This window comes from Carex rostrata, chromosome 29 (assembly GCF_964058835.1).
Source record: "Carex rostrata chromosome 29, lpCarRost1.2, whole genome shotgun sequence".
In the NCBI taxonomy this organism is placed as follows: Eukaryota; Viridiplantae; Streptophyta; class Magnoliopsida; order Poales; family Cyperaceae; genus Carex; species Carex rostrata.
This window is the reverse complement of record NC_135946.1, coordinates 6,839,858-6,863,790: the sequence shown is the minus strand read 5'-3', so window position 1 is coordinate 6,863,790 and position 23,933 is coordinate 6,839,858. Positions and strand designations below refer to the sequence as shown.

The following is a 23,933-nucleotide window of genomic DNA, read 5'->3' as shown; positions in this document are numbered from 1 at the left end:
ATTACAAATTATTTTGTCTTACAAAATTTATAATAACAATAATAAAGCTATTCTTCGTATTTTTTTCTTTTCATTTTGATTGTAAAAAATTGTACAAGAAAATGAGTTATGTGTAAATTAATTATATATCTTAGAGAAGCACATTGCATTTAATGAATTTTATTTAATTAAAGTTATATGTGTACTAATTTATTTATCAAAAATATGTTATGTTGATGAACAAAAATTTTATTATTTTGTCGTACAATTTAGAAAAAAATATTTTATTTAATTATTTCTAGATTGCATATTTTGTTGATTTTAAAAGTTATGCCATTTAAAAAAACAATATTGATTTTATAATTGATAAAGTTATAAGTTTCGTTATACGTAAATGAAAAAAAAAATAATTGCTTATTTTATATTTCTTAAAAAGTGATTAAAAATAAAAATAAAAAATGAAAAGTTAGGCCTCATACTCAATTAAAATTAAACCACCTAGAGGGGTAGTTTAGTTTAGGCCAATTTAGTCTGGTCTAAAGATCGGCTTATTCCGTCTTAGTCCTGCTTAATTAAACCACGTTTGGTGGAATAAGTGAGGCCTAAAGCCCTTATTCCATTGTTTAGTCCACAACCAAACATGATCCAAATGTATTAGATAATTTATTATAAAATCAACTATCATAAATTAAGTTTGTAACTAAATTTATACATACTAAAATACTATATCTCCAAATTCATACAAACATAATTCACAAAATATATTAATGTATACTAAATTCACATAAATCCATACCAATTCACAAATTCATACTTGGACAAAGCTAGCTCGTCAACTCGCGAGCGAGTTAGGTCCCAGCTCAAACTTGTTAATTTTGGATCGAGCCAGTAATGAGCTGACTCATTAACAGTTCGGTCCACTAACAAACGAGTTACTAACGAACAAGTCAGATGCGAGTCACGATCAATCTACGAGCTACGAACTTTTTTGCCACCCCTAATTTTTATGTTTCTAGCCTCTTATGATGACGTAATCGTATAATAGTCAAATCTATACTACAACTTTTAATTTTTTTTACCTATTGTTACATCATCAACATCTGCCTTTATGTTCTCTTCTTATTTATTAATTATTATGATCAGAACTCTTATATTTTTCTCATATTTTGTATTTTTAATTAAGTGAGAATATATATATATATATATATATATATATATATATATTCTCACTTAATTAAAAATACAAAATATGAGAAAACAAAATATATTTTTGTATAAAATTTTCACTTGTAAATTGTATTTTTTTTTTAATGATATAAGTTATTAGAGTTAACAAAATATATTTGTGTGAAGATATTTTAATAAAAATTATTAATATGAATATTTAATTTGTTCTGAAAGAAATAGGAACAATCGTAATTTGAAATAATGCACGCAGACAGACAGAAAACCGAGATAGATAGATAGATAGATAGATAGATTGATTGATTGATATTTATTGAAATGAAAAGTGGAAAGTGGTATCAAGAAAGTGTAGGAAGTGAAAATGAAAGGGAAGCAGACATTAGACATTAGCATGGGAATTTCCAAAAGAGAAGATAAAAGTCATATATTAGTTGGTTGGTCCTCCAATAAAAAAGAAAAAGAAAAGAAAAGAAAAGAAAAAGAAGATGCTGCTGCTGCTGCTGCATGCAATTTGAAACAAACAAAATGATAGTATTAGTTGATAAATTAGATAGATGTCCATTTCCATGTCCTTTACAATTGCCATTTGACCCCTCCACCATACTTTATTCTACCTATACACTTGGCCTTAGGACTTCAAACCTTTTAGAAATATCTTTTGAGTAATATTTAGGTGCTATAAATAATATAAGACATTCTCTATGGTAAAAAATAATCTAAAATATTGAAAATTTCTTTTATTTTTAAGTCATGTTTTTTATATCTTTCTTAAATCATAAAAACCAGTAAGAATTTTTTTCAAAATAGTAAAAATTAGTATTCTACAAGTTCATTATTTAACTAATTTATTGAGCTCTTAGATTAAAGTTTGAAGTTTATATGATAGATTTTTAATACAATAATACCAAAGACCTTATATATTATCCATAACACTTAAATCTTACTCATATCTTTTTATTAATCAATGGAAACAAGCTTTAGTCTTTACATTATATGTTCTAGGTTACGTATGGAAAATAATTTCATTTCATTTGCTTTACAGCTTACAGCCTCACCGGCCGCATAAGACAAATTAAAAGCAATTATATATATATATATATATATATGTGTGTTTCTTAGTTTCCTAGCTAAAAAATAAATAAAGAAGCAAAATTGTTGATGATGAAACTTATTGCTAAAAAAATGTGGGTGTTTTTATAAATATAGAAATAATATAAAAGAAGGGGGAAGGGAGGAGGGTGTTCTCTTTCTCTTCCATTCCATGTTGGTCTTAGAAAGCAAGAAGAATCTTATTCCATGTTATCTATATCTCCTTTGTTTGTTTTCTCAATGTTCTCATCATTACTCCCTCCGTACTATATATATATATCTCTTATTAGTGTCTCTTTGCTCTCCTCCGTTCTACATTTTGTACATTTTGACAGGAGAGGAGAGGAGAAGATGATTAGAATAGTAATAGTAATAGTAATAGTAATAAATCTTTTTTTTTTTTTTTGTTAGAGTACTTGCTACTTGGGAAAAGGAATCTCCCGTTCCACTATATATATATATATATATATATATAAGGAATAGAATAGAGACCTTAATTGATTGATGCCTATTCTATTATTTATCTATCTATCAATCTATGTATCTGATTCCCTCCAATCCAAGTCCATCGTCATCGTCATGTGTCCATCTGTCAAACAGTACATGTACATGCACATGTGACAGGGCTTTTTTCATAAACCATAATTAATAAAACGTTTTTTACGAAACTAATATGATTGATTTTTTTTTTTTTCAAAAACCATAAGGACCGTGGGGTTCCCACGGTCTCAACTTTTGTTTTTTGTTTTTTTTTTAAATAGATTTTTTTTTCAGACCGTGGTGTTCCCACGGTCTCATTTTTTTTATTTTTTTATAAAACAACATTTTTTTAATTTTTTAATTTTTTGTATTAAAATATTAGAAATGTTGAATATATTTCTTTGAAAATAGATGAAATATAATATAATTTGATTTATTAGAAAGACTGCAATAAATAACCCGGATCAATATTTTTCAGGTCGGATTTTTCGCGGCTGTAAGAAAAATTAATATATTTCTTTATGTGTTATTAGAAAAAAATAAAAATACTTAGATTCTGAGCTATTGATCCCGGTTCAAAAGTCACTTCTAGGTAATCTAGAAAATATTGTGATCCTTCTAGTACATTTAATTAATGAAAAGTTATTTAATGATTGTTATTAAAAAAAAAAATCTCAAAATAGATATAACTTTTTATAAATTAAATGTCCTAGAAGGATCACAATATTTTCTAGATTACCTAGAAGTGACTTTTGAACCGGGATCAATAACTCAGAATCTAATCATTTTTATTTTTTTCTAATAACACATAAAGAAATATATTAATTTTTCTTATAGCCGCAAAAAATCCAATCTGAAAAATATTGATCCGGGTTATTTATTGCAGTCTTTCTAATAAATCAAATTATATTATATTTCATCTATTTTCAAAGAAATATATTCAACATTTCTAATATTTTAATACAAAAAATTAAAAAATTAAAAAATTAAAAAAAATTCTGTTTTATAAAAAAAAAAAAAAATGAGACCGTGGGAACCCCACGGTCTCGGAAAAAAAAAATTTTAAAAAAAAAAAAAAAAAAAAGTTGAGACTGTGGGGTTCCCACGGTCCTTATGGTTTTTGAAAAAAAAAAATCAATCATATTGGTTCCGTAAAAAACGTTTTATTAATTATGATTTATGAAAAAAATCCCATGTCACATGTACTCATCTCATCTAATTAATGCTTCTTTCTTTCATATACTGCCATTTCTCATTTCTCTACTTTATTAATTATAATAAGGTAAATAGTTTCAATTTTCAAACCTCTCGTAACTTATTCACACAAACACAATCATTTTTACATCATCTATTTTATTTACGTATAAACTTAATATCATACTATACGATCCGAGATTTTTATATTTACCCAAAAAAAATATTTTTTATTAAAAATAACCACGGTTGGGCGAAATTTTTAAAAATACCCAACTCGCGGAAAAAATCTGCGACCCGGAATTTTTTATTCCGCCCTGTGGAAAATATCCGCGGCTCGGAAATTTTAATTTTTTTTTTTTTTTTGGAGATTATGGTGTTCAGTTTATTTGGAATTTAGATTAGTTTGAATTGTTAAGTTGGAGTTTTGTATGAATTTTATTTGTAGTTAGAGTGCTTCTGAATCCAATTTTGCACCTCTGGTTAACATAGCAAAACATTTTCAAAAATCATGAAAATTGACCGACATATAGTCTTGACATCGTAGAACAAAACTGTGAAGTTTCATACAAAATCTCAAAACAGATCGCGAGATATTATCTCTCAAAAATTACCCGAACTGCTGAAGGAGTGCTTCTGAGCTCAAATTTGCACCTTTGGTTAACATAGGTAAATATCTTCCAAAATCATGAAAATTGACTGATATGCAGTCTTGACATCGTAGAACATGACTGTGAAGTTTCACAAAAAATCTCAAAACAGATCGCGAGATATCATATCTCAAAAATTGCCCGAACTGCTGAAGGAGTGCTTCTCAGCCCAACTTTGCACCTCTGGTTAACATAGCAAAGCATCTTCAAAAATCATGAAAATTGACCGACATACAGTATTGACATCGTAAAACATGACTGTGAAGTTTCACAAAAAATCTCAAAACAGATCGCGAGATATCATATCTCAAAAATTGCCCGAACTGCTGAAGGAGTGCTTCTTAGCCCAACTTTGCACCTCTGGTTAACATAGCAAAACATCTTCAAAAATCATAAAAATTGACCGACATGCAGTCTTGACATGCGATCTGTTTTGGAATTTTTTGTGAAACTTCACAGTCATGTTCTATGATGTCAAGACTGCATGTCGGTCAATTTTCATGATTTTGAAAGATGTTTACCTATGTTAACCAGAGGTGCAAAGTTAGGCTCAGAAGCACTCCTTCAGCAGTTCGGGTAATTTTTGAGATATGATATCTCGCGATCTGTTTTGAGATTTTTTATGAAACTTCACAGTCATATTCTACAATGTTAAGACTGCATGTCGGTCAATTTTCATGATTTTGGAAGATGTTTACCTATGTTAACCAGAGGTGCAAAGTTGGGTTCAGAAGCACTCCTTCAGCAGTTCGAGCAATTTTTGAGAGATAATATCTCGCGATTTGTTTTGAGATTTTGTATAAAACTTCACAGTCATGTTCTACGATGTCAAGACTGCATGTCGGTCAATTTTCATGATTTTGAAAGATGTTTACCTATGTTAACCAGAGGTGCAAAGTTGGGCTCAGAAGCACTTTTTCAGCAGTTTGGGCAATTTTTGAGAGATAATATCTCACGATCTGTTTTGAGATTTTGTATGAAACTTCACAGTCATGTTTTATGATGTCAAGACTGCATGTCGGTCAATTTTCATGATTTTGGAAGATGTTTACCTATGTTAACTAGAGGTGCAAAGTTAGGCTCAGAAGCACTCCTTCAGCAGTTCGGGCAATTTTTGAGAGATAATATCTCGCGATCTGTTTTAAGATTTTGTATGAAACTTTACAGTTTTGTTCTACGATGTCAAGACTGCATGTCGGTCAATTTTCATGATTTTTGAAAATATTTTGCTATGTTAACCAGAGGTGCAAAATTGAATTCAGAAGCACTCTGACTTAACAATTAAAACTAATCTAAATTTCAAATAAACTGAACAGCATAATCTCCAAAAAAAATATTAAAATTTCCGGGTCACGGATATTTTCCACGGGGTGGAATAAAAAATCCCGGGCCGAGGATTGGGTATTTTGAAAAATTTCGCCGAACCGTGGTTATTTTTAATAAAAAATATTTTTTTTGGGTAAATATAAAAATCTCGGCTATACGATATAACAAACACAAATTAATATTTTAAGATAGCTTCTTAAAATTTAAATAAGTAGCTATAAATTTTAGCAAAAAAAAAGGAGTGTAATCAAATTATTCCACAATGGAACAAAGACGGAGGCAAAATTAATTTTATCATTGACATTATATTATAATAAATAAAAGAGTTGTTATGACATTAATTGGAGCGCTTTTTTTTTTTGGAAATTCTCTTGATTGTTTTGTTTAATTTTCTATTTGATTTAAACTCCTCGCGTGCAGTGTTTATTCAAAATAGAGAAATTTACTAGGAGTTCAACGTAACAGAACAGAACAAACTAAAATTGAGGAAATAATAACGGGAAACAAAGTAACAGTACATGTAGGGGTGTTCAAAGTTCAAACGGTCGGTTCAGTTGTTGAAACTTGAAACCGAACTAAAATAACTAAATCAATTTTTTTTTTCGGTTTTCAAAAATAGAACTGAATCGAACCGATTAACCTTATAAACCGATTAAGAATCAAACCGAAGTAAACTTATTGGTGTCATTATTAACAAAAATTACACATGAACATACACAAGTTGTCTTGTTCCATACAAAATATGTAGATGTTCTAAAACATTTAAACTAAAATGAAAGAAATTAAGCAATGATTGAACAAAACAAAATATTATAAATCATACTTGAACCAATATAATTCGATCAGTTCAATTTATTTGATTTTGAAAAATCTAAACCGAACCGATCCATTTAAACCGAAATTTTTCAACCAAACCGATCTATTTAAAATTTTAAACCAAAAAAAACGCACCAATTAAACTGAAATTTATCAATTGGGTTGAAAACCGAACAAACTGAACCGTTAGAAACATATATACATGATACGTGACGTGCCATATGATTTTGATAATATCGATGTTTCATTTAATATAATAAAAGTACATTCGTATAGCAGACAGACAGTATATAAAATATATTAAAATTTATCAAGTGAAAGACAAAATAGACAACTTAGCGTACGGAGGTGCTGGTGCAGGTTTAGATCTGTCCTTGGATTATGAAATGCTAACAGTTAATTAATTATTTAAGCCTTTCACTTTTACCAGTTTACCTTACTACCTTTTGCTTTTTATATATTGATTCATTCTCCTCACACTTAACACCCCCAGAAAATAGAAAAGAAAACATTATATGAGAGTTCAAATGTCTCCATTTTTTGTGCCTCCATTTGAACTCTCATATTATATCCTATATCCAAGAAAGAAATGGCTTATTCTCTAATCTAATCTTTATAGTCTATACTATATATATGTTGGGCATATGATTGCTGAAACTTAGATTGCAAAATTTGTTCCGGCTAATGCTTAATATTAATAAATAATAAACATGAAATGAGAGAACATGAAATTCATGTACACTGACAGACTTGATGAAATTTACATTTAAGGGAGTTGAGTTGTAACAATAAATACAAGCACGGGATATCATATGTTAGTTTCTCAGTCTTCTCTTTTGATTAATTTAGTGTCAGGTCAGAACTCAACTCAGACAGTATCAAAATAAAGCTTGTCAGTAGTTGGGACCCACTTATCTCAGTTCTCTCAGTCTAAATTCAAAATAACCAACTTATCTACATGCCTTATACAAGGGGACTAGGGGAGGGAGGGGTAAATCTCATGGCAAATATATTCAACCCCTTTCTTAACTTCTCTGAAATCAATTAATTACAAACAGAAGAAGGATTTGGTGCATTTCTTTTTCCCTTACCAGTTAACAAGTCCTGCTACAAATATATAATGCCAAAACCAATTTTGCAGGACACAAAAAAGACAAGTAGACATTAAGCTATTAGGAGGCTGGTTGCAAAAGGGCTTTCACAAGCTATTTCACTTTCCAAAGGGATCAAAATAGAAATACAACAGTTCTAGTCTCACTAATTCAACAAGGGAAGAGAATGGGAGAAACATCTCTTCTCAGCTTGCTGCTATCCCTCGATAAATCAATTTTACTCATTTTTTCTTCGCACCAGAGCAGCTGCTCCTTGCTAAGCTGAGGCATTCGCAAAACCCTAGCAACAACTTTTATGTCGATTAATGCAAATACCAGCTCCACCTCCTCTGACGAAGCTGGCCATGTTTTGCTTTTCCAACCTTTCTTTTTCTTAAACAACTCCTTCACCCTCATCTCCTTCTGCCAATGTACAGTATCATCATAATTCAAACCATCAGTCCCCCCTTCTCTTTTTTAATATTTAATTTAAATTAACAGCAGTTCAAATCACCTCATACTGACAAAGGGCTGGCTGGTTTCAGTACCCACATGCAGCATCATTTCAAGTAAATATTATTTGCTTGTTTGTTTGGTTTAGTATATGTTACTGGCTAAACAAGAAGGCGAAAAGGAAATTGAACACAATTAATACCAGTAATGATAAAAAGAGGAGAAGAGCTACACCTTGTCAAGAGAAGCTTGAACCTGGTGAAGAGAGCTCCCAGCAGTGCTATGGGCCCCCAAAAGCACACCTGATTTTGTCTTATCTTTTTTTAAGAAGAGCCGAAAGGTCAAAATGGACTCCTCCAGTACTTTGACAAGATCGGTTGCAACAATAGCAGGTTCACTCTCATCTCTTGCTCGATCTTCCCGATCCAGACCTGCACTCCGATCATAAACCACATTACAAAATTTATTGTATCCCAAATAGACATCAAGAATAAGAACCCATTTTAATTCTCTTTAATTTGGTAATTATAGATAACATCAAAACTCAACAATGTTTTTCTCTGTATAGGAAGGAATTAGAAAAGGCAACTAGAGGTAACAAAGTTACGTCAGGTATCTTTGTTTATTCCATGCATGCTTATTTACATACATAATATCGGAAAATATATACTTGTTGAGACCCTTGTAACTCAAAATATGTAGGGTAGGGGTGTAAACAATTTGACCATCAGCTTTCCACTAGAACCAAATGCATGTGTTTGGCTCAGATTTTGACACCATGAATTACAAATTTGTGACCTGGTGAATTTAAATTATAGCAGTTAACCTTGAAAATTTGGGACTTGTAGCAATTTGGAGAGATGAGCGCGCGAACGGGTATAAATGTCAACACGTGAACCGGGTTCAAACGGCTCAGTCTCTATAAAGCGTTGCAAGAGAACCTGAAACTGCTGGAAGGCTTGAGCTGCATGGCTATAGGAGATGCAGCTGTCAGGCTGAGATGAAATCTTGAGCTTTAGGTGGGCATATTGACAGTGTAATGCCTCCCAGCTGAGGGAGAGTTGTGCCACATAGGCAGTTTCTAGGGTTTGATACGGGTCGGGTTGTGAGTCTAATTGGTCGGGTTGTGGGTTTGTGTCTTCGGACTGGTCTCTTCGCTTGAAGGAGAGGTTGCGGAGGGTAGATGCAAGCTTGTTTGCGGAGGAGGAGGATCTTGGGGACTTTCTGGGGACGTTAAGTGATCCTCCTATACATCGTTTAATTTTAATTAGTTAATGATGTTGGAAAGCATTTTAACTAATTAAGCAATGAAAGTGAAAGTGAAAGTGAAAGTGAAAGTGAAAGTGAAAGTAAAAGTATTTGATACCTGAATCTTGTTGGAGGAGTTGGGCAATGGTTCGGTCAAAGAAGAGCATTCTTTGACAGTACTTGTCATAGAGAGAATCAAAGCCGCAGAGCCAGGCATTCAAGCCCTCCAATCCGAATCCAAAGTCGGTAGAATCGAGCCAGTCTTTATCTCTGGCAGTGCCGGAGCTGCTTTGGTCCTCACCGTCGTCGTCAGGATCATCTTCTCCAGCCTCACCTGCAACCTCGGGGATGGCAACCATGAATTTGTTCTTACTGAGCTCCTTGAGCCTCCTCTGCACCTCGTTGGTGATGAAATCATCCTCATCCTCCTCCTCATCCTCATCCTCCTCCTCCTCTTCATCATGCTCCTCCTCCTCCTCAGTGTGGTTGGATTGCATTGCTGGGGCGGTAATATTATGGGTTTCAATCTCATTGTCAGTTCCATTAGGAGTTGAATTGACATTTCCTTTAATGGGAGTCTTGGGTGCTTTCTTGAATCTGGCGATCTTGAACAAATCCATGGTGGCAATCTTTGGGAAGGGGAAGGGGAAGGGGAAGGGAAGGGAAGGGAAATGAAATGTGGGGACGAGTGAAGAGGGGGGTCAGTACTCAGTACTAGGGTTTTTCTTGTGTGAGAGGAGAGGAGAGGAGAGACTGAGACTGAGACTGAGAGGGAGAGGAGGTGAAGGTGGGGTTTTTCTCATTTCTACCGTACTATTTTAGTACTCCACAAATCCCATTTTCTAAATCAAAATTAATGATATCTCATCTCATCTCATATTTTGCGTGACCGACGTGTGCGGTGCCTATTCGGGGGTGACGTATTTGTTGAGCTTTGAGATTCACGCAAAATATGAGATATCTCAGAGGATGCGAATTCAGGGAAGGGAAGGGAAGGGAAGGGCCCCACCCCTCAAATGCTGGGTCAACTCTACTCTTCTTCTTCACTCAATACTCTTCAATACTATTCAATTCTCTTCTCTTCTCTTCAACCTGCGCAAGCAAAATCCAAAATCCAAAATCCAAAATCCAAAATCAAATGGGATTGATGGGAACGGTTAAATTTAGATCAGACGGTTACGATTACGCTTCAGCAGCAGCAGCAGCAGATACTCATACCGAGTGCAGCAAATCCCTGTCCCTCTCCTCTCTCCGGCAGATCCACGCCCGACTAATCATCATCTCTAATTCCTCTAATTACAACAACAACATCAGGATTAGGATTAGGATCCTCTCCAATCTCCTCTCCCTCCCTTTCACCTCTTCTTCTCTTTCCTACGCTCATTCCCTTCTTACACTTACTCCTCCTTCTACTCTTTCTTACAACCTCCTCATCCGCACTCTCTCCTCCACCAACACCTCTTGGTCTTCTCCTCTCCTCTCCCTTCGCTACTTCCTCCTCCTCCTCCGTTCCTCTCTTTCTCCCAACTCTTACACCTTCCCCTTTCTTTTTCTCTCCTGTGCTAATCTTAATCATCTGCCTTTCGCTCAATCCGCTCATTCCCTCGCTGCAAAGCATGGTTTCCTCTCCCACCCTCATACCCTGCATTCCCTCATCACCATGTACTCCAAATGCGCTCAACCCCTCTCCGCACGCAAGGTCTTCGATCAAATTCCTGTCAAGGATTTGGTCTCATGGAACTCAATTATCTCCGGCTATGTCAAGATGGGTTTACCCGATCAGGCCATGTGCCTTTTCAACCAGATGCTCTCTCACGGCTGGGACCCCAATGATGTCACTCTACTAGGCGTCCTGGCTGCTTGTGGCGACCTCGGTGATTTACAAACCGGGAAATGGCTCGAAGCCTATCTTCACAGGCCACATAAAAAATTTGAAATTGGACCATTTCTCGGGTCTGCCTTAATCACTATGTATTCCAAGTGCGGCGTTCTGGAGGAATCCAGACGTGTCTTTGATTCTGTCCGTAACAAAGACAACTTTATTTGGAACACGATGATCACAGGGTATGTATGCTTGCTTACTGCATTTTTCATTCTTTTTTAGTTTTACAGCAAAACTTAATCTTCATTTGATCAGATTTTAACAGGTACGCACAAAATGGTATGTCCAACGAAGCCATTGCTCTTTTCCATACCATGAGAGAATGCAATGTGAACCCTAACAATATAACACTTGTTGGGGTTTTGTCTGCTTGCGCATCGGTTGGAGCCCTAGACCTAGGCAGACAATTAGATACTTATGCTTTCAACAATGGCCTCTATGACAATGTCTTTGTTGGTACAGCCTTAATAGACATGTATGGCAAGTGTGGGCACCTCGATGGTGCCATTCAAGTGTTCGATAAAATGCTCCGTAAGAATGATGCCACTTGGAACGCATTCATATCTGCCTTAGCACTAAACGGTCGAGGGGAACATGCTATTAGAGTGTTTCATAAAATGATTGAGCAAGGAATTTGCCCCGATGATATCACATTTATCAGTGTATTGTCTGCTTGCGTGCATGCCGGCTTGGTACAAGAAGGTCATGAATGGTTTGATCGAATGCAAGTCGAATTCCATATAAGTCCCAAAAAGGAGCATTATTCATGCATGGTGGATCTATTGGCTCGGGCTGGTCACTTCGAGCAAGCATGGCATTTTATCAAACAAATGGGGGATAAAGCTGATGCTGTAGTATTGGGTGCGCTATTGGCCTCTTGCCGTAAGCGGCGATGTTTGGAAGTGGGGGAAAAGGTGATGGAGAAGCTTTTGGAGATTGAACCGAGTAATTCATGGAATTATGTGGTTTCGTCGAGGATGTATGAGGGGTCTAATAGGATGGAAGAGTGTGCTAGAATGAGAGGGTTGATGAGAGAAAGAGGTGTCACTAAAACACCGGGTTGTAGCTGGATTGAGACTTCTGGTAAAATTCACGAGTTTTACGCAGGCGATGAATTGCATTGTCGGGTTGGGGATATTTATCAAATGATTGATTTGTTGGTTTGGGATATGAGATTACAAGGTTATGTTCCAAATACTCAGCTTTAGACTTAGACTTAGGGATTTCTTGCAAATAATTGGTTTCTTTTCGTAAAAATATGATTTATGTTTCTAGCAGGACTATTAATATTTAATTTTTCAGACAAGAATGAATATATAGAAAACTTGTAATGCTTTTGATAAACAAATTCATTGAATTCTGGAACATCCTGAATCCTGATGTATATATATTTTTTCACCTGATGCTTGTATTCTTATCTTATACTCTAGTGCTCGCTATTTTTGTATGAATATATACTGTGCATGTGCATGGTTGATTAACTAAATACTTTGGCGGAGAAATCAAATATTTATGTTATACCACTGTAATGTTTATCGTTACTAATATTAATCTGTATAATTAATATAGACAATTTATACTGGAAATTAATTATTCAATGAATACCATACAACCGCACGATCTCAATGCTTTTTTTTTATTTTTTAATAGTTTATAGAATGGAACAGTAGATTAAAACAACAAGTAGAAGAAAACTGTACTCTTATCTGCTGACATATTTTCATTATAGGTACCATAAAAATTATAATTTGAACGAAACAACCGAGTCGCAAAAGTACAAGTTATTACAAGCATATTTATTTTATACCAAAATTCCAAGTTTCAGTACATTACAGACTGGCATGGCATCCCAACTGTTAAAGAACCAAAATTCAACTTTCAGTTGGAACTAAGAATACAACTCCATCTTTTGGCTTTTCAATAGAAAACTTGAATCTCAACATTCTGTTTCAAACCAAAACCAAGCATTCATCTAACTAGATCAATCGAAATTTTCATTTTAATTTGGAAACCAATTAAAAGTTATTTTTTATTCATTTATTTACTTTTAGTTGAAAGCCGAGACCTCATATCAGTTTCACATGAAAACTCATTCAGCTTGCGGTTTCAATTGCAATTAAAGCATGACCATCAGTTTCAATAAATATCTATATATTCATCTTTTGGTCACTGTCAGATGTTTGAATGAGCTCACAATTCCAACTAACCATTAGAATTGGAACTGTGCTTGAAAACTGAATTTTTGTTTCCCTAAGAGAGCAGCAATTGCAATGCAAGCATTAGGAAAAGGAAAAATAACTATAGATGATGGCATGATGCAATCCCAAATCCGTAATAGGGGTCCTACATGTGGCCGCATATACCAAGACCAACTACATATCCTCTTTCTTTTTTTCATATCAGCACTAACATTAGACAAATTAACTAATGCTATTGTAAATATATTTTTCATCTGTTCTGCTTGAAGTTCTTCAATGTTCCAATTGGTACTTGGTACTAACCAGTTCCTTAAAATCTACTGATGAAGTTTTAATTACATTCAACCTTATCTGATATCACAATCTAGCAATGTGAAATGTTTCTGCAAAAACATGGATCGCATATCAGTCAGACAGCCAAGCGGGCCCCAAACAAACGACTAATAACCCAGCCAAGTAGAAGGCAATATTTGGAACCTCGATTTGGCAAAACCTAGCAAGTTGCAGTAATCGGTATGGCTAAAGCAATCCCTAAAATCTGTGAATAGTTTGTCATATACTCTCCAAAGCACTTCATATGACCTTGAGTAAGGGTATGGTAGGAACAGCTACATGAAATTTTTGAAAAAAAAAAAAGAAAGAAAGAAAGAAAGTTAGAACCGTGAGTGAGAGACTTTTGTTTCGAGTTCCTACAGTAAAGAACCGATGCATGTAAAGTAAAACTTACGTCTCCTTCTTGAGCGAGGTGTTTTAGGAGTAGGAAAGTATGATGATTTTCTTCTAAATTGTTTATCACAGCTACCCATATTTCCGACACCACCTTGTGGGCACCATCTCTCGATCTTCCACATGCTATAAATTGATCTATTTTTGTAAAAAAAGAAGAACAACAAACACCGAAAGGGATCAGATCAAAATAAGTCATGTAATGAACCATGCGTAGTAAATGTACACGCAACAGAAAAAACCAGTTATGAGTCAAGATATAGAGAAATTGAATTACAAGCTTTTAAATATATAAAAAAGAAACCTATCATTGTGCCATGAAGTATACTGGAAGGAGGAGGAGCTTTGGAGAGGTCCAGTTGTTGTTTCAAATAGAGATAAGCATGGCCAATGAGTTCATCAGTCTCACTGCCCGATGCAACTATATTTTTACTTACATATAATGCCATAAATCTCCTACAATAGAAAATAAATTAGTTGAAGAAAGAAATACATTGATTAGCAGGAAATGAATGCATTGATTGATATCAGTCCAGATCTGAGTCTGGTAATCCGGACTGGTAGAAAACAGCTGAGACTCAATTTGGTTGTTTTAATTGAATTGAATTGAATTTACAGTGTTCTTTCTTACTTGATATGATAGGAGAAAGAGGAGAGAAATTAGGAAACGGACCTGCGACCTGAGCTTCTAGGGATGGGACCAGGCCATCTCTTCCTGGTGACTGCTGTAGGCCACATACGGGCTATAGCAGTTTGCCACAGATGGTCTCCTCTGAAAATACCACCCCATCTTTTACTCACACTGGCAACTGGGCCCCACTGATCGACCGGCAACCGGACAAAAATCTCTATGAGGATATGATCCGGAAGTTTTCCGATCACTTCTTCTTCGCCGTATTCTTCTCTCATAACACTAATATCAATCAATAAGGCAACAAATTTAAGTGACCTCATATATTGTTACAAAGGATAGCAATCAGAAGTGGTATTGTATTCATTGAATCGAGGGAGAAGAGATACTCCGTTGGTTTACCAATCAGTTTAGAAAATAACAAAAAAAGAGGTTTGTGGTTGTTATTTGCACGCACAAGAAAGAAAGAAAGAAAGAAAGAAATAATTGATTATTCTTCGAAGCAATAGATAATTACATACCCAATTTGGCCTTGGGAACTTGGAAGTGAGAGAGAAGAGAGGAGAAAAAGAGAGAGGTAGGAAAGAAGAAAGGGACACGAACGGGCGGAAGCGGTTCAACTATCTTTCCTTCTATTCTTTGATTCTCATTAATCACTGTCAATAATAAAACGGAGAGGATTTAATGGAGCTCATAATATTATTTTCTCTCCAACCCATACAATATAAATATATGATTACAACCTTTTCACTATTTTAATCCCAATACAAAATTTAATCAATTTTTGGAATTACTCAAATAAGAGACTTTTGAATAATTTTTTTTTATGTTTTTTAAAATAAGCTTCAAATGTCATAATCAAAGTATGTGCAAAAATATGACATACAGTATAGTTAATAGTTTTATTTTTGATATTTAAGTTTTATATGTTGAGTTATTGTAGTTTTCCAAAAAACAGAAAAGAAAAAGAAAAGATAATTGAGACATAAAAGTAAATATTGTTGAGTCCTCAATTTAAATTGTAAAATCTAAGAGAAGTGTATTCTGTTAATTATTTGTTGTTGGTGATCAACTAGGATTGATCCCCTACCTTTTTATTCTTGTTTCAAATAGTTGCTAAAATTTTTTTTCAAGTCCGTCTTAGCATTAGTATTTTAGAAAATATATACTTGGAAAAAGTTAGGGATTGTAACCTAAATGAAAAATTCCAAAAAATGATACCTTTTGAACCAAAAAAAAGTTATTAGAAGCATCTGTTGTTATTGTGCTTTTTAATTTTTCTGGGGAGGTGGTGGGGCGATTGTCCATTGATGTAATCATCGAATAATAACAAAACGGAGACCATAAATAAGGTCACAAAAGATACGAATTGTCAAATCAGTGCCATCCATCAGAAAAGAGTGAAAGAGTGTTCAGGTCGGGGAACTACCAAAACCACACAATTCAACAAGGAGGTTTTATAGCTGTTCCCCGACCTGACCTGATCCGTTACACAACTAACAACACTGGCAGTGCACCATTATCCCGTCTTATATGAAAATACAAACAACAAAGCAACAACAATCTAATAATGGAACAAGTAGCTACCAAATACAGGAACCAAAAAAAATAAAATAATACAAGTATTGCAATCAAGCCCAAACAAACAAAGAATGTCAAGGCCTATGTGATTTATAAAGGCAACAAAACTGACTGACTGACTGACTGACTACCCAAATCAAAAAATAACAAAACAAAACAAAAAAGCAAAAAAGAGTTCCTCATTTCAAGCACACAGCACCTCCTCTTCATTTCAAGCTAATACACATCCAGAATATCTCTGGTTTGTCTTCTTGAAATAAACCATTTTGAATATGTAGCTTGGTAAAAACAACTAGAAAATAATACCTTTGTAATACTGGCGCTGGTGGATACAACTTTACATAATATTTATCTAATAATACAAATGGAATACATAGTTCCAATTCTACTTGTCAGCATGCCTTCTTTTGTGTCGACGGGCCCCATGGGTTCCCTGTGAACTACGTGTCTGCTTCCTTGGTTTCTTCACACTAAATTAATAATAATAATAAAAAAAAATACAAATATAAATAAAGCAAGTTGCTGCAATGGCATTATGACACTACATACTGATACACAGAAGAAAAAGAAATTTCAGGAGCCAGAAGAGAGCATACCAGAAAATCTGAGACAAGATGCGATACATGAAGAAAAAAGGCAAGGCCAGTAGAGCAGATGCCTACAGAAGATAAAGAGGAGAATAACAATTAACTAATAAAACAGGGATCAAAATACAAAATAAAAAAAAAAAAAAAAACTTTAAGAACTAATAGGCCACTCTTCCTTACCATAAACCAGATAAGCTCCTTGGTCACAAGCTGCTTTGTGAATTCATGCTTGTTTAGATATTCCCCTATATTAGCTTGAGCCTTCAAATCATTCAAAAGATACAACACACCATAAACTACATATATTTCAAGCCACAGTAAATCTTATTAATTAAACAAGATAATAGTGCAAACCCGGTGATGGTATGTGGTGGCAGACTTGACAAAAGTGGTGTAAGTCGCCACGGCCCGCTTCGTGTAGGGTTGAATCAAAACTGCGATCTTCTCAACGTGGGGCCGGCTGAGGTCAGCAGCTTGGTCAATATACGGCTTTGATATTTTCTTCACCTTCTGCAGTACCAAAGTAAAGGGACACAGTTATTTATTTTGGCTTCGACTTCTACTACAATAAAAAAAAACCAATGTTTAACTACCTGAACGTGTGGAGCAGTAACTTCATGAAACTTGGTAATATGAGGTGCAGTAGCGATCTTAGCTGTCTTGTACAACTCCACCGATTTAGATGATACTTGTTGTATGTATGGCTCAGTGTTTGTCTTTAGCACCACCCATTTCTCCTGTGCTGCTGGTATCCATTTCTTCATTTCACATTAAAAATACCCAAAATTAGCACACATAATAAACTGATAGGATTATTTGATTAATCCAATTAATAATCGCAACAAATGAATTTATTAAACATATTTTAAAATAAGTAAAGAACTCTTACAGTTTTTACCGTCTCCAGGTGGGGTTCAGCCCATTTCTGCGCTTGTTTTGATTTCTCTGTTGCCTACACATAAGGAACTTTAAGTGCTGATACTTAAAATAAAAGAAAACGAGAGGAAAGATTGACAAAAAAACAATGAACCTTTTGGAGGAAGCTGTCCATCACAGGTTTTCCATGCTCATTCCATTCAGCAGACATCACTACCTACCCACACCGAAAAAAAAAAAATCCTCAAATCAGGCAATGCTTTCTGTAAAATGTTTAAATTCTTTAAGAGATAATAGTGCTAGGCAATTAACCATATAACGGGCCATTTCTGTTGCTAGCCAAGGTGGCAACCATGCACCATGCACCTAGATAATTTTAAAGAGAAACAAAAATATATGAGAAGATGATGAACATTACACGATTATATATCATTTATCCATTTAGAAGGCAGGAATTGAAAAAAAAAAGGAAAAGAAGAGTCATTTATCTCTAAAAGAACAATAACTGGAAGAGGAGTTCAACATTAGAAAGACAAAAGACCTCATGAAGTTGCTTCAATTTAGCTGAAGCTTCTAGTTGCGCCCTCATTAACTCCTCCTGGTAGCAAATTTAGAGAGAGTGTGCGTGAGAAGAATAAATATAGCGAATGCCTGGGAACAGTTACTCTTACTTGTCAGGAATAAGGCCAATTCCAGGAATTTACTAAAAAATGAGAGAAATACCTCAGCTGCCTTAAGAGCACGCTCTGTTTTCTGAATCCTTTTCTTCTGCTCTTCATTTGTCTTTTTGAACTACAAAACAATCAAAAGTTAGCCCTTCTTATACAAATTATTCTGAGACATAATAAAAAAAATACTTCGATATATTTTTGGTCAGATAGTAATGGTATATGGTAAAACAAGTTACACTGCATGTGCTAGGCCATTTTGATTTCTCCCCGTCTCTCCCTCACCCCTCCCCCCCAAATCTCTCTCTCTCTCTCTCATATTTGTAAATAGCATCTAAAATCAATTGTTACATCAGTGTACCATTTAGGATGCAAAAGAGAGTACTTACAGATTCCAGTTGGGCAGATAGCTGTCGTGCTTTGTCCTCAGCCACAATTGATTGGGCCTCCAATTCATCTCGCTTCTTTTTCTGAGATTCTACCTCCTTTTTCAGAGCCTCAATCTTCACAAACAATTATAAAATGGGCAAAGGGAATGAATTTTGTATTAATGCATTATATGGAGTAAATGTAGATGCAAAAGAAAGTGTTTGATGTTATTTGAAGAGGTACCTGTTGTTGTAGTTGATCAGTTTTAGCATCGACCTTGCCGGCTTTCTCAGCTGCATCGGCCGCTACTTGTTTCTGTAGTTGAACAGTAATTAGTAAGTTATGAATGATTGATGTAGGAAGTTAGTAGTAGAAAGAAAGGATGTAAACCTGGAGCAAAGCAATGTCATTTTGCAAATAGGCGATTTTGTCAGATTTTTCTTGGATAATTTTGTTCAATTTGGAAGCAGCTTCATCCTTGCTCTTCAGCTCCTTTGATCTCTCCTCTATGCTCGACTCTTCACATGCCAACATTAATTAAAGGTGAAAAAACAGTATAATTTGAGATTAGGAAACAAAGCTAGCATAGCATAGCATAGGAAGAAAGCACAGTGTAGAAATGAAAAGGAGAAGGAAGTTAACCTAAGGAAAGGATCTTGGATCGGAGTTGGTCGAGTTGGAGTTTGAAACCCGGATCCGAGTCTTCGAGTGGGAGCTTGATGGTGACCTCCTCCTCTGGCGCTTCATCGGAAAAGACAACGGAGACGGAGAGAGCGACGAAAAAGGCGAGAAGGAGGAGTTTGAAAGTTGCCATGGATCGATGGATGCACCGAGCGGAGCGGCGGAGACAAAAACAAACAGACCAAAAGAGATCAAATCAAATGGGGAGGGGAGGGGAAGGGAAGGGAAGGGAAGGGAAGGGATGGGGGGTTGGTACGGTATTCGTAACATTATCTAAAGTAACACAATATTTCTCTTTCGATATCCACCGTTCAATCAGAATCCTCACGACTATTAGAGCGGTTCCATGGGTTCCACCTCGTATCGAACGGAAGAGATTAAAAGAGAAATATTATGTTACCTCAGAGGATATGGATTCGTTGGTACGGGGACACGTGGTAGATACATTTGCGATCGGACGGCAATGATTATTCGTAACATTTACCGTACGGAGTTCGTATCACAATATTTCTCTTTGGATTCCGATCGGACGGCAATGATTAAAAGAGAAATAAATATTATATGGTAGATAGATACATTTGCGGATATGTCCTCCATATGTACCTTGATCTTTTATATATCCATATCCATTCAAGGTAAACTATATACTGTTCTTAACTTTCAACTAATTCAATCTTAATTAATTAATTAATTCATTAATTAATTGTGAGCAGAGCAGAGAAGAGCAGCACAGCACAAATAGATGGATAATTTATTTATTTATTTTGTTCGACCACCAACTCAACCAAATTGAATGACCGATTTTCTCTCCTATATGTTTTTTCGGTGACCTAAAACAGTGCTTTTAATTTACAACTATAACTTATTTTCATCATGCATGGTCCCCAATTAATGACCATATATATATACGGCCACCTATAACTTATTTTGATTACATTAATTAATTATGTGAATCCATCTAATAATTAATTTTACACTTAGATCATCATCATCATCATCATCATCATCCGGTAGCTAGCCTTGCTAGCAATTAATGAATATGCCGAAGAGCTAGCTAGCAACAACAGCCGGCCTCAAACTACTGCCGTATAATTAATTAATTATTTATTTATTTGCAGGCCTGTAGTAGATCGAGCATGCAACAACAGCTAGCTGTATTTTGGTTACTGCTGCTTCTATAATGTTAAGCAGGTAATTAACAAAATTAGCACAGTTTATTGAATAATTAATTTTTCACATAATTTAATTACAATATTGATAAATTAAGCAACAACACCAGCAACAAGCCCTACAATATAATTAACTCAAAAGAGGATCGTACGTTTGAGTTTAATGATCGAATCTCGGCCGTCTGATTAATTAGGATATCGGAGGCTAGCTATATATATATCCTGCCCGGCCACGTACGTCTATAACGCACGGTCCAGATCTATTAACTTTTTCACGTTAATTAATTTGAAGAAAAATTAATAATTAATTAAGTTGCACGCCAGCCGAACTCTCACATATATAATTAACCTGGCTCTCATAGAATCCGTATCACCCCAGGTACCTGAGATGATACGTGAATTTTTAATAGCAACTGTTTGATCTCTTATGGTACCTCTATAAACAGTACCCTGACCTCCATGACCAATAATTAATGTTTAATTGCACTGTCAAAATTGTTTGTTGCTTGTTCTACTTGTTGTTTCGTCAATATTGTAAAACCGAACCCTTGGTTTGATTTAATCTTCTCCAACAGAATCCATCCTCCTCCATGTTGTTGAAAGTACTTCTTTTGTACTTGACAAAATTTTCTTCTTTCCAGGACCACATATATAACAAATCCAAGAAATGATAAACCCAAAAAACCGGCAACAGTTCCTACAATATATATACAAATTGCTTTAATTTCAAGTACAACAATTTGTAAATGTTGCTCCTAATATATATATATATATATATATATATATATACAGTATACTTCTATATTTGTATTATTTATTTTGAAGTATTGGTCAGTTCAGATTTCAAGTTAATTAGCTCAGCTGCTTCGTACACCCGGTCTGTAGGCCTGAAAATAAAATGAAAAATTATCCGTCCGATACGCATCCAAACCGCATTAGATGTGGATACAGATAATTTGATATGGACACAGTTCCATGGGAGGATACGGATCACACATTGGTTCATATTGTGGATCCGTATCTTTATTTCTATAGTTCAAACAATCGATCAAAACATCTTCATATGATGTTCATATGAAAATATACTTGCATGCAAATTTTACATTTTTTAGATTGTTTTTACCTAGGTAGACAATCATTTGATCTAAGAGTAGGGTTCAAATGCACCCTATCTTTTATCTCTGTTTTCAAAATCAAAACAGTTAATCCGAACCGTTAGATGCGATCTATATATTAAGATGTGCTTGGAGACCAAATTTTACATTTTTTGAAATTTTTTTACTATTTATTAAGCCACATTGAAAATTGCTGATTTTACATTTTCTGGACCATTGGATTAGTGATTTTCAAAGTGGCTTAATAAATAGTAAAAAAATTTCAAAAAATATAAAATTTGGTCTCCAACCACATCTTAATATATAGATCACATCTAACGGTTCGGATTGACTGTTTTGATTTTGAAAATAGAGATAAAAGATAGGGTGCATTTGGGTGCAAAAAAATTTGGGTGCATTTGAACCCTCCTCTTGATCTAAAGATTATGAACCATTCAAAAATAGTAATTTTCTACCTATTTGAACAATTAGTAAATATTTCGTATATAAAAATTGGCCACCAAATATATTTTCATATGGATATCATATTGAGAGGTCCATATCGACTATTTGAACTTCAAAAATAGAGATTCGGATCAATAGTACAATCCGATATGCGCTATGCATTGTGAAGAAGTCAAAAATAGAGGTTTGTCTATGAGTTCTTTTCTTCATATATGAGTGAAACTGTGTATCCATCATGAATTTACTACGTTTGAGTATTTCAATACTACCAGTATTCATTACAATACCAACATGGGTAGTATCATATTTATTTTATAATTTTTTTTAATGGTTACAACCCCAATTGAACCCAATCATTTTTTTAAAATGATTTTCCCACCAGTTTCCATTTAAGTTCCTGGTAAAAATATTGACTTCCAATTGTATCTTTGGCCAAAAATGCATTGTATCCATGACCTCTCATTCTCTATTCTATTTTGCATCAAATGTATTAAATACCTTTTTGTGTTTGTGGGAGATAGTTGAGAGAGAGACGAGTGAAGACTGGTTTTCTGTTTCTATGAGTTCTTTTTTCTTCTTCTTTGAAATAAGGGCTCCCATGAACTCTCTATTTAGAGTTGACTACGTACAGTTTTTTCACTTATATACTTGGGTTATCTTTTTGCATTTTGTAGACTTATCTGGAGCCCTATATATATTCTAAGGAATTCTCCAAGGAAGAGGCGGAAGAATCTCTACATTCCTCAAAAGGGCTTATGCTCGCCTGGATGCATGGTTTCAATGGTTCAATACCACAGTCTGGTGAATTATACTTTCTTCAATGCTTTATATTATTGGCTCAACATCAATTGAGATTTGATCATTTGAGGGTAGTTTTGGAGCTGCTATTAATCTTTACTTAGAAAGGACCGTTTATGTTCTTGGCTTTTTTCTCCAAGGAAAATTTATGTCTGGCATCTTGTTAATATTGGTGGTTTTTTAAGTGCAACAAATTGTTAATATTGGTGGCTTTTTTCTCCGAGGAAATTTATAGGCACCACTTGATACCAATGCATAACGTGCTGTTACCAGCTAGCATTAGTGTTTTATTTATTTATTTCTATAATTTTGCTGAGTTGCTTTGTGTTGAATAATCTTTGATTGAAAAATAATAATGTAAAAATATTATGTGCATCCTCATATCATGATATTATGTATTAGAATAATTGAGAAGAAATCAACAGAGAAGCCTTAAGCTGGTATGATAGGTCTTATCAAGTACCGTCTTTTCAGGGGTTGTAGCATTTTCTTTTAACTCTAAATTGTGATTCTCTTTATCTTTATACTGATTTGTTTATTGTTTTCTTTTTTTGAAAGATGCATTTGGATGAGAAGTCTGGTGCCTACTTTGATTTTGGCTACCATACAGAGAAGGTAATCTCTGTTTAACTGTTACATCATTACCAGTACAGCCTCATATTACTGATAAAGCTTGCTTAGAGTTCCTCTCTTGCTG

At 34.5% G+C, this 23,933-nt stretch overlaps 4 protein-coding genes across 7 annotated transcripts; 1 reads left to right on the top strand and 3 right to left on the bottom strand.

Moving 5' to 3' along the window:
- Positions 1 to 7,711: 7,711 nt before the first annotated feature.
- LOC144546399 (DUF1666 family protein (DUF1666)) lies at positions 7,712 to 10,263 on the bottom strand. Of its 2 annotated transcripts, none has more exons than XM_078294933.1 (4): positions 9,630 to 10,263; positions 9,090 to 9,509; positions 8,498 to 8,694; positions 7,712 to 8,233 (listed from the first exon to the last, which is right to left on the bottom strand). In XM_078294933.1, exons 1-4 carry the CDS (start codon positions 10,129 to 10,131, stop codon positions 7,982 to 7,984), a joined length of 1,371 nt encoding a protein of 456 aa, XP_078151059.1. In that variant the 5' UTR covers positions 10,132 to 10,263; the 3' UTR covers positions 7,712 to 7,981. The 2 variants fall into 2 exon arrangements, with proteins under 2 accessions (XP_078151059.1, XP_078151060.1); XM_078294934.1 differs by having other exon boundaries at positions 9,090 to 9,506.
- Positions 10,264 to 10,339: 76 nt separating this feature from the next.
- On the top strand, positions 10,340 to 12,624 carry LOC144546398 (Pentatricopeptide repeat (PPR-like) superfamily protein). The gene is made up of 2 exons (XM_078294932.1): positions 10,340 to 11,575; positions 11,659 to 12,624. Exons 1-2 carry the CDS (start codon positions 10,464 to 10,466, stop codon positions 12,599 to 12,601), a joined length of 2,055 nt encoding a protein of 684 aa, XP_078151058.1. The 5' UTR covers positions 10,340 to 10,463; the 3' UTR covers positions 12,602 to 12,624.
- A 1,244-nt stretch (positions 12,625 to 13,868) lies between these two features.
- Positions 13,869 to 15,598, bottom strand: LOC144546423 (uncharacterized). Of its 2 annotated transcripts, none has more exons than XM_078294962.1 (5): positions 15,470 to 15,598; positions 14,991 to 15,230; positions 14,622 to 14,773; positions 14,319 to 14,455; positions 13,869 to 14,199 (listed from the first exon to the last, which is right to left on the bottom strand). In XM_078294962.1, exons 2-5 carry the CDS (start codon positions 15,224 to 15,226, stop codon positions 14,032 to 14,034), a joined length of 693 nt encoding a protein of 230 aa, XP_078151088.1. In that variant the 5' UTR covers positions 15,227 to 15,230; positions 15,470 to 15,598; the 3' UTR covers positions 13,869 to 14,031. The 2 variants fall into 2 exon arrangements, with proteins under 2 accessions (XP_078151088.1, XP_078151087.1); XM_078294961.1 differs by lacking the exon at positions 15,470 to 15,598 and adding an exon at positions 15,267 to 15,289.
- A 915-nt stretch (positions 15,599 to 16,513) lies between these two features.
- On the bottom strand, positions 16,514 to 19,903 carry LOC144546070 (uncharacterized). 2 transcript variants are annotated; one of them, XM_078294610.1, is made up of 14 exons: positions 19,672 to 19,903; positions 19,420 to 19,547; positions 19,273 to 19,344; positions 19,050 to 19,163; positions 18,716 to 18,784; positions 18,534 to 18,590; positions 18,305 to 18,358; positions 18,147 to 18,209; positions 18,006 to 18,068; positions 17,710 to 17,874; positions 17,471 to 17,626; positions 17,297 to 17,377; positions 17,126 to 17,187; positions 16,514 to 16,999 (listed from the first exon to the last, which is right to left on the bottom strand). In XM_078294610.1, exons 1-14 carry the CDS (start codon positions 19,841 to 19,843, stop codon positions 16,915 to 16,917), a joined length of 1,341 nt encoding a protein of 446 aa, XP_078150736.1. In that variant the 5' UTR covers positions 19,844 to 19,903; the 3' UTR covers positions 16,514 to 16,914. The 2 variants fall into 2 exon arrangements, with proteins under 2 accessions (XP_078150736.1, XP_078150737.1); XM_078294611.1 differs by having other exon boundaries at positions 17,710 to 17,850; positions 19,672 to 19,895.
- Between the last annotated feature and the right edge of the window lie 4,030 nt (positions 19,904 to 23,933).